This window comes from Homarus americanus, unplaced genomic scaffold (genome assembly GCF_018991925.1).
Source record: "Homarus americanus isolate GMGI-L3 unplaced genomic scaffold, GMGI_Hamer_2.0 scaffold36970, whole genome shotgun sequence".
NCBI classification, from domain to species: Eukaryota; Metazoa; Arthropoda; class Malacostraca; order Decapoda; family Nephropidae; genus Homarus; species Homarus americanus.
The window spans coordinates 3,946,980-3,962,738 of NW_024740094.1; the positions used below are offsets into that span (position 1 = coordinate 3,946,980).

Consider the following 15,759-nt stretch of genomic DNA (forward strand, 5'->3'; position numbering starts at 1 on the left):
CTGGGTGCAGAATAGGACAGGTGGCGGAGGAGGTGGAGACGGAAACTGGAGGATTTGACAACTTCACTGACGTGTGGTTTCCAATTTAGTTTGTTGTCTATGGTGACGCCGAGGAGCTTTGTGGAATCTACAACCTGGAGTGTGTTCGGACCTAGAGTAATGGGAGGAGGTGGGACAATGTCGGAGGAGAGGTTGATGTGCATAACCATGGTCTTGGTATGGTTGATGGTGACATGGTTGTTGGTGGCCCAGTTTTGGAGACTGTTCAATAAATCCTGAAGGGCGGTATAGTTGGGAGCAGAATTGTTGACGCTGATCCCAATGGTGGAGTCGTCGACATATTTCCAGCGAGCAGGGGTTTCTCTTAGGGCATCATTGATGAGCATAAGGAAGCAGGGTGGTCCCATCTTGGTGCCTTGGGGGACGCCACAGGTGAGTGACTGAAAGGTGGAGACAGTCCCTCGGAAGCGTACAGCTTGGCGTCAGTCACTGAGGAAGTCTGTAAGCCATGGTATAAGACTTCTCCGAAGCCCGAGGTCAATAGCTTTGTTGATGATTATATTGTGGTCGACTAGGTCGAATGCTTTAGTGAAATCAATGAAGGCGACAGCTACAGACGTTTTTCGTTTCTCGAGATGGTGGTATATGTAATCGAGAAAGCTGACAAGACAGTGAGTGGTGGAGGAAGTTTTCATGTTGCCAAATTGCTGAGGGTCTACGACTCCTGCAATATCAGCATAAGCCCAGTCGAACACAAAACTTTCACAGATTAGGCTGGGTATTGGGGTGATTGCAATAGGTCATAGCTGATTTAAGGATTGTGGGCTGGTTGACTTGGGCACTGGTGATACATAAGAGGTCTTCCAGTCAGCTGGGCATCTGGCTTGACTGAGAGAAGCATTGATGATGGAGCATAGGGGTTTAGCAAGCTCCGGGGAGAACTCCTTGAAGAGTTTCATTGGTAAGTCAATGGGGGTGGTAGAGCGTGTGTGTGTGTGTGCATTATTATAATGATGCATCTATTATCATTATTCTGTTATTTCATTGACAATACTGTTCTTGTAATGTGCAGTACAGTATAATCTCGATTTAACGGAATCTGATGTAACGAACTAGCGGAAGGAATTTTTTCCGTTATTTTTCACTTGATTTAGTGAACTACCGGTAGTTCGCTAAATCGAGATTAATTACGTTAACACGCTCACACCTACAGAGACACCTCAGACACATGATATGTATGTAGAACCATAAGAAACATTATTCATGGTTTAACTAAAGTAGTTTCCAGTTACCTGTGGAATCACTAATTAGAGGTGAACTGGAAGCAACATTCATAAATGTTTATGGGTTAAGTTCTCAAACCCAAATGGTCTTTTCTCCATTTATTAAGAAATAAACTATTGCACAATTACTGGGATATCACTGTAATTAATGCTATAAGCTGTGAGCGTTAATAAGGGACGAAGCTAAGGTATAACTAGTTTCTTAGAGCACACGTCTCAATGACATAGAGATAGGAGTCGAACTGGTAATAGCTGGCTACTTAATTGGTGACTCTGCGGTCAAGGTGTGAGGAAACAGCGGGAATACACTGTCACATGTCCAGTTGATGACTGCTCACGGCTCATAGGAAAGTTTCTGTGGGTGATGTAATTATATAAACCTAATGTATGTAACCCACGTTTATATCATTATTTCTGTCTATTAGACGGGGGCTAATATATGATAGCTGCTCTCTTTTGACTTTCTCCCCCACACAACTTCTTTTCTGAGACTTCTGAAAGACTTTCAGCATGACGTCTGAGCACAGTAGTTAGGTGACCAAGAAGTAACAGTGGCGGAGTACACAGACTGAGCAGATGTAAACAAACCCTAAACTCCAAGCGGCACATTTAGCACGGAATTTAATGGAATCACGCTTGATTTAGTGAACTAGTTCGCTAAGTTAAGCGAAAATAACGGAAATTTGATTTAGCAGAAATTTTTATATAACAGAAAGGGGTGGCTCAAATTAGTTGGTTAAATTGAGAAAATACTGTATAGTATAAGGATTTATGTAAGGTCCCTGTTTTATTGTGTACAGTTACTTCAGTACTCTACTTAAATTAATGCTGTATTTAAGATACTGCACACAGGTTGTTAAATACTTTCTCATTTAATTTATGAAGTATCTCACATTTATCAACATTGAGATGAAAGAAGTAAATTACTATAACAAGAGTGTAAGTTGATCATCATTATTTATATGGTGTCATTCATTCCCTCACCAGAACTCAAGTTTTGTGTGACTCCTGAAATTGTAGCATTGATGAGGATTGTGATTGGGCTGATCTTTGCAATGATCTGCTCCTCATTGGTGCAGATGCTGCTTGACATAACTGGCCCTACGGGGAGGATCATGAAGTGTTTCAGGAAGAATGCTGTTGCTGGTATTTTCTCTGGTAAGTTTTATTAGAAGTGTTGTGAAATACATTTGGAATATTGACACAACATAATGGGTCTCCCTTGTAAATACTGCCACTACTCATCTTTTATAGCATATCATTGTAGTGTTCATGCCTCTTACTACTGCGTGGTATTCATTACCATACATGACTGGTTTTCTCCGGGTATTGCAGTTTCCTCCTGTACTGTACTAACACTGGACAGTGAAGGTCATAACAAAGTAACAAAAAACAGATCACGTTCCTGAATAGCAGATAATCTGTTAAGTGGTGGAAATGATTAATTACATTAAAATTAAAAATATCACAGTCATATCGTCAAAATACAGTACAGTGATCCCTCGGTTAACGAGCGCCTCGGTTAACGAGATTTCGGTTAACGAATTACCTTCCATAAGATTCTTAACTTCGGTTAACAAGCAATCCCTCGATTAACGAATTTCTTACGAGCGCCCCTCCACATGTTTTCGCTTGCATTTGGCGGTCCACCTAGCTGTAGTATTAGTCCGCCAATACAGTAATCGGTTCTAGGGTTTAAATTCCTTACTATTTTATTAAACATCAAGAAGTTTGTACTATTCAATAATTTTAAAAGTTTTATATTAAATTTTTTAGTCATTTTAACAATTAATTATTGAACATAATTCAAGTACTGTATAGGAAGCTAGTTTTTTGCGCTCCAAACAGCCTGTTAACACACCATACAGGCGTCAGTCTCTGTGTCTCTTCAGTGGAAGTAACATCTTGCTTCAGACTCTCTTCAACATAAGTGCTTTTTTCTGTGTTTCCAGTCAAATTGTTGGTCATTTTGAAATTATTTTTCATATTGACAATATATAATGCAGTGCAGTGTTGATTTAAAGAAAATAATCTTGAATTACACCAAGTGAACTAAAATTTTATGGGTGAAATGGCACCATGGGGTGACTTCTCTTCCACCCCAATGCCTTCTCTTCTCCCTTCTCCTTTCTCCTCCACCCCCATTCTAATTCCCATCATCATCATCATCATCATCATCATCATCATCATCATCATCATCATCATCATCATCATCATCCAGGAGCCTTCTACATACACACCTCAAAGTAAGTGTACTTTACTACCTTTTTTGTTGACGTTAGGTAATTTTCAGTGAGCTGGAACCAATTACCCAAAAACCCATTGAAACAATGGTTTCGGTGAAGGAATTTTTCGGTTAACGAGCAACCTTCTGGAACGAATTGTGCTCGTTAACCGAGGGACCACTGTATTGCCATCCTTGTGTGTTGTCAACTTGTTGTGATCCAATCTTAGTTATCATGGGAAACATTAAAAGTACAAAGGAGGAAATGGAATAGGCTGGTACTGCAGTCTACTGTCTCTCTTTCCCCAACTGAATTGTAAGGCAGCTGGGTTAACTCTTAGGTTCACTCATGGGATTTGAATTTCACCAGTGACCCCTGGGTAAGGAGTCAAGTGCTGTATCCACTCAGCTGCAGTGCCTCTTTTTATTACAGTCACTACTCAAAAAGAGAGAAGCTAATTGAGATTTAAGGCTCATTCATCCATTTATCATAAATCACAGGGCCCTGCTCTAAGCTTTTATGTTGATCTTTATTGTAAAGAGTTAAAATTACAAAGATTATTGTATTATTTCAGTGTTGGTGTGTGTGTTGTGTGTTGGGGTGTGCTACTACATAATTATGTTGATTGAGACGCAGCAGGAGGCCACCAAACCTGTGGTGGGTCCTACGGCTGTAGCTCGTGTACAGGTCAAACTGGATGTTGGTTTTTATCTCCTCATATTTGCAGGTAAGATGAACAGTACATAGTTTTAAAGTCTTTGAGATACATAATGTAAAGGTTACTCAGTTTGATGGAGTGACTTTGACACAGCCAAGCTTTATTTGCTTCAGACACTTCTCACTCATGCTCCTTAATACAAATGTGGTATACCTGTGGTGTAATGATCATCAGTAGCAAGTAGCCCTGGGTTCATTCCCTGGCAGGGTGAAACTATAGGCAAGTTCATGTACAGTAGCTAAAACAACTATCTGTGCATACTTTGTGGGAAACAGTATGAGAACATGGATGATAAATTTTGGTATATGAGGGCTGTCACTAGTCGCACGTAAAATTTCAGAGCATATCGACCTCCACCTACACAGATAGTTGTTTTAGCTACTGTACATCAGTTGTCACTATCTTCCCAGAATTAAATAGGGACCTGAATGTTAATTGATAGGTAGGTCATATTGTGGGGTAGTGGTTAGTCAGTGCAGTTGGAAAGTGTCTGATCTTTCTCAATTATTCCTTGACATTGGTTCATAAAACTTTTTGAGTCAGGCTGTGGTTGTTATGTTATTCTTCACTATCACAAGTGTCTTAATTATCTCAAATAATCTCTGCCATACATTTTCTTACTTAGTAAACTTATTCCCATAATTTTTTTTTCCTTTTATACCAGGGGATGGAGGTACAGTATATATAACTTACATTGTTGTCTGATTACCTTTATTTGGCCACACTAGCTTCCTCACCACCACACCATCCTCAATATTAACATAATACTGTATACATTAGTGTTAAATTATCGAAGTGAGAATTAACTAAATCCATTATACAGTTGTTGACCATTATATGACGGATCTATATACGATCGATCAGTTTTAAGTTTTTAAAAAACTTAAATTTTACTGCTATGTGATGGCTAAGATCAGTTTTATGATGGTCACTGCCTGAATGATTTTCGTGTTTTGTCACTGCTATGAAATATTTATGTGCAATAACGCGCAATACAGTATTCCGAGATATGATGATGCAATCTCGGAATGGCGTGGGAGGCTCTGCCCGTTCCTGGTGACTGCCAGACTGTCACCCAGAGGATGGTTTGCATGTGAAAGAAGCTATTCTTTGTGTATAATTTTTGTACATAAAATAAAATAGAGTAAACTGTACCAGTAAATGTGAAGATTAAAAAAAAAAAATACTTGAAAGGAAAGAAAAAAATATTACATTGCCATTTGTCAAATCGTGTCACTATGCACGGGACACACGAGATAGCAACCCAAGACCCCTTCCCCCCCTTGACTCTTTATCAGTCTTTGTGCTAGTTTCCATGCATGTAAAAATGTTTACAGTAATACCGTGGTTAGTGCTCAAGATACATTCCTGGAAAATAGAGCGCTATCTGAAGCAGCACTCTACTGGTTCATTATTCCATTACATTTACAGTAAAGCCTCGAATATCGGCGGTAATGTGTCCTCTAATATTCCAGTGTAAGGTGAATCATCGTATTGTGAATCATAAATTACCATTAAAATAAAGCAGTACCCGGTAATAATGAGATGCGTCCCCAAGTCAGACCTTTTCTTATCTTTTGTGTGGCTTTTTACCTTCTTTTTCCCCCAAAACAATACAATTAATGAAAAATGCAAACTACAGTCTTTAAATAATGTTTATGAATGCACCTTATACAATATAAATGAATAATAATATGGTCACACAAGAGGAGATGGGACGCCATTGTTTTCGTTTGTTTTTACAGCCGGGAGTCCTGGATGATGGTTCTACATAAGAAAATTAAGAAAATAAGACCCTGGTTGTAGCTGTTGTAAAGTTAATGTAAAAAAAAAAATAATATACAGCCACTCCTCGACTTACGACTGGGTTAGGGACCCAAATCCAGGTCGTAAGTCGAAAATGCGAAGATAACACATAGAAAATCTAAAATGGGTGTCTCTTTTTCTTCTCAGCACCACAAAACTCTCACTTTTAAGCATGCCAGCCATATTAAAAGGAATTACAAACAAAAATTTTGTCAGTACACAGCGCAATCACTACGTCGGGACTTGAAAATACGTAATTTGAAAAAAATTTGGTACGACTGAGGCGGTTGTATGTCTGGGTGGTCGTAAGTCGAGCAGGTCTTAAGTCGAGGAGTGGCTGTATATGTTTTAAGTAATGTTATTTAATGTTAATAAATGGAACAATAGAAGTAGCTAACCACTAATGGAAAAGAAAAACGTTCGATGGATTGGGAATACCCAAATATACGAGTTCATTTAAGGATACCGTGTCATTTATCTTATTATGAATATGTACAAAAGATTCATTGTTGTTTATTACTGAATATGTATTTGATTGAATTAATGTTTATGTATGTGAAATGAACAATGCAATTCATTATTAATATGTAGAATATTAAAACACACAAGAGAAGACAAGACGGCATTGATTTCGTGAGTGACGATGGTTCTACATAAGAAACTGAAGAAAATAAGACCCTGGTTGTAGCTGTAGTGAACTTAATGTAAAAAAAAATGAATACCTGTATGTATGTTTTAAGTAATGTTACATAATGTTAATGAACGGAACAATAGAAGTAGTTAACCACTAATGGTAAAGAACTAAAGCGAGACGATTGGGAACGCCAACGTATGTACAGTAAGTGCGTACAGTACGTGTGAAGACATCGTCATTTCTCTACATAAGAATATGAAAGCAACACTTATATACTGTTCATATATGTTTTAAATAAGACTTACGAATGTAAAACAAAAAGTCTACTCACCAATGGTGGTAAAGTCTAAAACATAAGGACAGTCAATGATGTTGTGTGAATTTTTACTCAGATGACAAAGTCATCAGGTTCAACTCTGGCTGAAGCTGTAGCTTTCCATAAAGCTATTGCTGAAGCTGTTACTGAACCTGATGTTGTTGTTGAAGCTGCTTTTGCTGCTGAATTTGATGGTGTAGCTGAAGTTGATGGTTTAGGCCTTCGAATAATAAAGCTGTAGAGGTCGTTTGCATTTTTCATGTCCATGTTAATTTTAATGACTTTGTTCTGTTAATGGATCCACTTCAGAAAATATGTTCATTGCTTGCTCCATGTAATATCCACAAACCTCTCACCTTTTTCATATAGTTTTAACACATCTAGTTTCTTGGCTAAGTTTATACTCTTTCTACGGTATTAGCTTTTGAAACAGCACTACCATCACTTGCTATCTTGCTCATGTTGAATAGGGACACAAAATGCCGTAAGAAACATGAGAGTTTTTCTCCTTTCCCTGTTCAGATGTGTGAAAACAAAGAGCCCACCAGCTGCGTTGTATATACTAGTGACGCTGGCGGCACCAATAACAAGCCCGGCAGCCTCCGTGCGGAAGGGTTTTTTTTTTTTTTTTTTTAATTAATTATTGTGTTTACTGATCATAATACTTATTTCCTATAAATAATTCATTTAGAATAGTTATTTACATTATTTTTCATAAAAAGTGCTCGGCGAGACACACGCAGTCTGTCACCAGGCTGTCTGGCTGTCTTTGTGTTTGGTAGAGCAAGTAATGCATCTAAATAATTATCAGAATAATAATTCCACAAATAAATACATTTATAACATAATCATAGCATTATTTTCCGGTAATACTACACTACAATACAACTGCACAACTTTTAGCAATATTACTTTGATACAACATGATAAAATGGACAAACAATGAAAATGAAACAAACAAAAGTAGGTTTCCTGTGGCCAAGCGTGTGGCGTGACACGCAAATAGTCATGCTGGAACCTGATAACCCGCGCTGGGCATTCAAACAATGCCGCGAAAAGGCGCACTTTCCGGAACGTCAACTGGGGCGTTGGGGTTAAACTCCAAAAAGTGCGCATACTGGCAGTGGCATTTTCTGCTGAAGAAGCATAATCTCTGACAGAGGCAAGTCTCTTTTTGCCGTTAGATTTTAGGGCAATAAGAAAGTGACACGTTTCTTTCAGAAGATTGATGACTTTCTAAAATATAAAACTGACAATACTTTCAATGCAATCATCAGATAGTCTGATGATTGGGAATTAAAACAGGCTAGCTTCAATTGCAATTGAAAACTCCGGATGTCTCACAGGATGATGTCAGTATTCATCACTCTCACTAGCAAACTCTACACTGAAACTTTAAAATTTTACTAAAGGTAACTACAGTTGAAGTTTTCAACATCACTCACAATGGATCTTGAATGTAACACATTCGCATTCATTCTTAAATTCAAATCTACAAGATTGACATAAGAGTCTCTGAAGTATACAAGAGAAATTGGAGGCCTCATGGTAAGAAAATGGATGTGTCAACTGGGGGACTCAATAATGAAGTTATAGTACGTGTTTTATGGGCTAGTGAGCGTAATACGAATTGTCTAATTTTACGTTAACATTATCATGTATGACTCTGTTCAGTACACTCATACGAGAATATAATAAAGAGTACTGTAAATAAATTCAAACTGGCAAATATGGCATTGCCCCCCCCCCCCTTTATGGAGGGTAATGGAGGGAAGGCTGACTGTTCCGTTGGAGATTACGTATGAATAGAGTACAGCTTGCCTTTCGAAAAAAAAAAGGCAGGATGAGAGTGTAGTGTTGACAAGTGGGCACAGGAGGTTGCCAAGCCCTCCCTGCCCAGACGACTGCTTCGACAAGCTTGGCAGGGATAACATCGACACCATTTCACCAATTTCTGGGCACTTGGTGACTATAACAGCCAGAATGGCAACCTGCAAACACTCATCAGTGAGTCTAATGGTAACACAAACAGTGACACTAATGTATCACAACAAGAACATACAGACTGTGAGGAGGTAGAAGTGGACAGTGACGAGACTTGCATTGACCTTGATAGTGATGAAAGTGAGCCTGACCCAATGAATGCTAGTGAAAGTGAGCCCATAAATCAGTCTTATTATCTAATTGAACTGTTGCTGGCATCAACAATCAATGATTTTGTTGATGAAGAATCTGTGTAGCGATCTTTAGAGAGGGCAGAGAAAGACTTTGATCATTACGTGATTGATTATGATGAGGCCATTAAAGTTATACGCACTCCTCAGGATTTACGTAACTTCAAGTTACTATGATCTTCAGGGATAATGAAACGAAGGAACTAAACAAAGTAAGATTGTAATACTATTGTCATAACACTGCTACCCGTGCAACCCATGGCTTACTGGATAAGTTATAAAAGTGGTCACACCTCAACTAATCACATAGGCTATAACTGCGCATGCATGAAGCATGTAAAACGAGACCCCACTGTATATATTAGGTACAGTTGTAGACAAAAAGAATTTGGCTGGCAGGGGGGAAGGGGGTGGTGTATGAGAGTGTAGGGGTTGGTGGAAACTTGGCAATGTTACATAGCGGTGGCAATTAAAATCTGCAATTCTCTTTTGACATCACAACTTGATTTTTTCTTTTAGTTTAATTATGAAGCAGGTGCAGCTAACACTCCTTCTTTGCCAAATTCGTTGTCTCCACATTAACGTACCACAGCCAGGGAGTGTGTGAGGGCTTGGGTATGGGATAATGCTTTGCCATAGTCAGGCCTGAGAATGAATGGGAGTGAAACTTAAATTATCCTGTTTGCGATGATACAAACAATAAAGGACGTAAAAAGATAAACAGACCCTGTAATGTTTGTTATGCAGCATTGTTGTGTAGCCACAACTGAGTGATGAGGACTGAACAATGGGGAACTGGCAAACAGGGTAATCCACAGATTCACACCCATGACTAAGGCACTGTGCTGCCACATCTTGTAAATTTGCCCCATATACACCTAGGCTGTGGTCTGTTCATGTGGAGGCCACTGTACATACAGTAATGAAGAATGTAGACCCCTCATTTTATGAATCCTGTTTACAGTTTATTATTTATTGCACTTACCTTTCATTTCATCTTACTAAAAGCTAATTTTCAAAGTTTTTGCTACCTATTACAGTATGACCTTTATTGGAGCTGAATGACCATGGGGAATTTCAGCTATGCTACTGAAGATATAAATCATGTAATAAATGTATTTTTTCACATTGGGGGCTGTACAGTGTAAACAGAAACTATTATTTAGTATTAATGCGTTCCATTTCTGTCATTCTAGGTGGTTTGTCAGTTATAGCAGTGGGTTGTAGCTGGTTGAGACCAGCACATCTATTCCAAGACTCAGATTCTGCTCCCCTGATGGAGGACTGGGGCGGCCTTGAAGGATTGGAGACCTTTTCTGTGCCACCAGGTAGCTCACTATCAGCTCACATCCCTTACTTAAGTGACCTTGAACCTCCACCACCAGTTGAAGGCCATCCTCCACCTCCTTATACTCCATAGACAGTTTCATGGAGGATGTATCATGTGCTGAAGTATTTATATTGTGAGGGTAGAACATGTTGCGATCACTGGAAAATTACAATTCATCAGACTTTATGATAATAATGGAAATACTGTACACTAAAACCTCCACAATTCTGATTACTAGGGACTCTACCTTGTTGAAATAAAGTGGATTCCAAATTATAATCACTTCTGTACACGTCCAACAAAGATGACCTATCCAGTATTTTCAACTTATCAGCAATTGACAGACTTGTATTTTCCTCTTGGTTTCAATACAGTTTTCTTAACAGCTCATGTAGAAGTGCACCCAGTACATTTGTTGAAAGACATTACAAAACACTGTAGGCTTCCAAAATGTTTAAAATACAAAGTTTGTCAGTGATGGACCATACTTCTACTCACTACATATTACTTGTGCCAGCTGACAGATGCTGCCTCTGCTATCCTCTGGGCGAGAGGAAGCTATGTGCCATGTGGCCCATTTCAGAAGTTATTTTATATATTGTGGTAAAGGCCATTGTAAGTTTTGATGTTCAGAATTTCCAAAAATAGCGAAATTATTAGCATGTAAAATTATGAATTTCGGAGGTTTTAATGTATAACATAAACACTGATATATGTGCATTACAAAGCACCAATAATACAAGTGATGTTATCCTAAGGATATGACTTACTTCCAATTTACTTTACAATAATTTGTAGATAAATATTTGTATGACAGAATTATTTTATCTTCACAATACATTTGATTTCTTGAAGTCTTGTTGATACAAATACTTGGTTGGTTGTCAAAATTACTTTATCAACACCAGACATTTGCTTATATGTACAGTACAATAAGTCTAATTTAAAGTTGCCATTAAACAATACAGTACCGAATAGTGTTTTGTGGATACTGTAACAAGTTTGTGGGTCAGATACACATAATCTTCTTTAGAACAGTCTCATGAGACAAATCACCATGATTTTGTAATTGCATCTTGAATGGATAAGTAATCTCCCCATTAGCCAGAATCCCCAGTCCCTGGAACTCTTCAATAGCCAAAATGGAAATTGGCCTGGAATTTTTCTGGAAAAATATCTCAGTACAGGGTCTGGGGATGAAAATCAGGCACATTTTCCAGAAAAATTCTGATAAAATCTCTCCAAACCTCTTTGTACTGGACCTGGAAGCAAATTTTGAGAGAGTTCTGATAGATTGCAGCATGCTCCGTCACAGCCCCACGTGAGAGGCGCATAGGTGGGCTATCTGCTTTTGGTAGCTTGTATGCTTGATTCATATTCTGCTGACATTGTAAAGGTTGTTACCTCACTAGCTGCTGTTTTTGCATAAAATATGTTGTGCAGTACTGTACATTACTGTACCAGGACAGAATCAGCCAATAATACATCATTAAAGTTGTGTTATGACGTAAAAAGTGTTTACAGTTTCAGTAAACCCCCATAATTCGAAATATTAGGGGCTTAGCCTTTACGAAATAAGAGATTTTACAAAATATGAGGGACACCTTCTCTTGAGGGGAAAAACCCAAAACAACTGTACGTTTTTGTTATCTGCCCCCATCAAAATTTAAACGTTTCTAAGTACAATATAATAAATTTAGGGTTATTAGACATACTGGCTCAAACACTGGGTAATGATGGAAAAACTTGCGTGTAGACCATAGATGTGCACTTCAATGGACCAATATGAACTGACTGTGACTGACACATGTGACAGGTATAATACTTGTTTATACTGAGGTGGGCGGTTGCATCCCATGGCCTCATGGCGACTTGTGTCATATATATGTACAGTATTCGTAAATGGCTCATAATCTGAAATTTTACCAAATATGTATTACAAAAAATAAAATATATACTACTGTACAGTGGGGTATGCTATAACGAACGGACCCTACTACGAATATTCCTATAACGAACGGTTTTACCTATAAAATTGAGAATGCTATAACGAACGAAACTCCTACAACGAACATTATTTAAATTTTTTTTTTTTTTTTTAATAATTTATTGTTTTTTTATTACAAGTATTAATGATATTCTTTATTTCAGGGGTTTAGATGCATATTTATGCACTTTTTTACAATTTTTACAATTTTATATTATATTTTTCAGTGTTAAGTGGTTGTATTTGGGGCCTGGAATGGATTAATCCTATAACGAATGAATGCTATAACGAACAAGGTTCTAGAACCAATTAGATTCGTTTATAGCATACCCCACTGTATATTGTAACAGCAAAGCATTACGAATTATGAGTGATTTTGAATTTTAGGGGTACAAATTATGTTTTTTAGTGTATGTATACTGTACATTCAGTAAGTGCAAAAGTACCGTATGTACAGGAAAAGGAAACACTAAGAGCGCCTTAGCTTTTGTCTTTATTCAAGACATCTTCAGGTCATGAGACCCACAAATCCCCTACCCTGACAATGGGTGACCTGATATTGCATCAGAAGGTTAGTAGCATGAGACCACTAATTCCCCACCCCACCTCCATCGCAAGTGTTATTACCTAAAAAATGATTACAGTTATGTATAATGTACTGTACATTTAGCAGAGTGGACAGTGTATGTCTCCTGTAGGCTCAAGACGACAGCATCTGCTGGTGAGTGTATAGTACGTAACAGTACAACAGTAGTATACTTTTCTGTTTATTTACAATATATTGTATGCATATAGTGGTATTTGAATAAATGAATACAGCTCCTACGAGATGATTAATTTCGACTTGGAGAAAACTTTCCCCAGTACAGAGTGGAAAATTCCAGTCTTGGCTGTGACACACAACTCCATTCATGCCTCGCATGCCTGTACCACTAAACAGCCACCCTTAAATTTGTATTTTAGTGTGCAATAAATGTCATGTGTGTTTCCTTTTACATTTTTCATTTATATATACTAATAGTACAGTTCATTAAAAAATAATTTATTTTTGTAAAATATATTACATTATTTATTATTAAAATATGTTCTGTATTGTCTTTAATGGGGATACTGTACAGTTGTCTAATGAGATTTGATATAAGCCTAACGAGAGCTAATAGGTACGAGTGATGACACTTCACATGTTAATGTGCTGTAGGGACTGGCCTTTTCGCTTTCCCCAGTTTGTTTTTATTCATTATTATATTCTCATATGATCAGCCCCTTATGGTGTATGTTTCATCATAAATAATATAACTGTACAGTATTAGATAATAGAAAAAATTATGGTACAGGTATATTATTTGTAATTTGACTCCAAAATAAAAGGACAAGCCGAATCAGAAAGTAATCTCTTCCCTGACAACTGATCCCTCCCTCCATAAAGAAGGGAGTGGGGTGGGACTGGCCATTGCTGCATCCACATTTTTATTTACAGGTTGACAATCCCTTATCCGAAATCCTTGAGGACAGATGTGTTTCGGTTTTTGGAATGTATGTGGTTTTTTTTTTTAAACAGGGTTTAGCTCACCCGGGCACAGGTCACTGACCCACATTGGGACCTGGGGGGCGAAAATGTAATAATAATAATCATAACTATAACACCAGAGCTTGGCCCAGTAGCCTGGTGGTTACTGTGACAAAGTGTGACAAGTCTAACTTGGCTACAGTGCTGCTCAGTTTACCCAGCCGAGTAGGTGAGACAAGCAGTGGCTTGGTCTGTGATGTCTCTCATGACATAGATGCACAGAGACGTGTTTGTGAGCCACTCGTCCAGGCCGCGCACTCCTCCCCTACATCCTTACCGTCCTCCATCCTCTCCCTTCTTGCAGTGTTTGAATCTGCTATCCGAGTTTGCCCGCTCATAATGAATTGCATTTATTTACTGTCATCGCTATATAGGTGCTCCTCTACTTACAGACGAGTTACGTTCCTGAGACTTGTTTGTAAGTCCAACTTTACTCTTGTAGATACCAAACATATTGTAAAAAATGAAAAGATTATGGATATTTAGTACAGCTATACCCGTTAATACAGCCTTAAAACCTGGCTCACTCTTCTCCTCTTAGGTAATGTTTGTTCTATCTGGAATTTTCTTCAAAATAATCCAGTCTCGTCCACATTAAACACCTGTTCTGGCAGGTAACCCCCCTCAGTGATGATGTTTGTATCTCTGAAAGTTTGTAAGTTGAACATTCTTAAGTAGAGGAGCACCTCTACTGTGTACTCAGCTGCCTAAGCATTATGGTGCCATACTTTGGAACTTCTTTATTGTTTTAAAGGCATCCTAAACTTATTGTAGTGCTACAGTCGTGCTTCCTAAGCATTCAACACATTCAACCACCACTCCAGCTTCTAAGGGTGCATGTGTGCCTATTCCTTTGAATATATATATATATATTATATATATATATATATATATATATATATATATATATATATATATATATATATATATATATATTATATATATATATATATATATATATATATATATATATATATATATATATATATATATATATATATATATATATATATATATATATATATATATAATATATATATATATTTTGTTGAAATGACGTACGTATTACAGTGGAAAGTGGGATAAAATCGTGACGAAAACAATGACTTTTGCTTTTTCGTTCAAAAGATGTTACCGTAATCGCTTTTTGAATAGTTTTCAGTTAAAAAAACTGTTGCATCACAAGTGAATTAGGATAGAATATTATTGTAATACAACAGTTTTTAACTGAAAACCATTCGAAAAGCGATTACGGTAACATCTTTTGAAGGAAAGAAAGCGAAAGTCATTGCTTTCGTCACTTTCCACTGTAATGCGTACGTCATTTCAGCAAAATATTACATTTCCATATTCTCAGAAATTAATAGTAGTTTTGCTGAAACATAATGCATTTGAATGTAAATTAGGATAAACTACATGAAAACAAAAGACTTTACCTAACCTTCCGATGTTCAAGATATGTTACTCGTTTTTTTAGTAGTTTTCGGTTAAAATACTCTTATATTAGTGATATTCTATTCATACTGGGCTTGATATAATACTTTCACGGAAATGTAATATTTTTGCAACTACAATGCTGATGTCAACACAAGCGTGGCAGATTATTGGCCCTCACCTGTATCACTTGTATCAATTGTATCACTATCCACCACAGAGGCTTGCAGGGCCTCTTTGTCAAACTCCCCAAAGTCCATATAAGTCCATATCCTCACCATAATT

At 37.5% G+C, this 15,759-nt stretch overlaps 1 protein-coding gene across 1 annotated transcript; it reads left to right on the forward strand.

The window, feature by feature from the left end:
* Positions 1-2,270: 2,270 nt before the first annotated feature.
* On the forward strand, positions 2,271-12,544 carry LOC121875170 (transmembrane protein 127-like; the record flags this gene model as incomplete). The annotated part of the gene is given in 3 exon segments (XM_042379609.1): positions 2,271-2,441; positions 4,083-4,235; positions 10,353-12,544. Coding segments are annotated over 3 exon segments (548 nt in total), but the record flags the coding sequence as incomplete, so codon positions are not given.
* Positions 12,545-15,759: the final 3,215 nt, after the last annotated feature.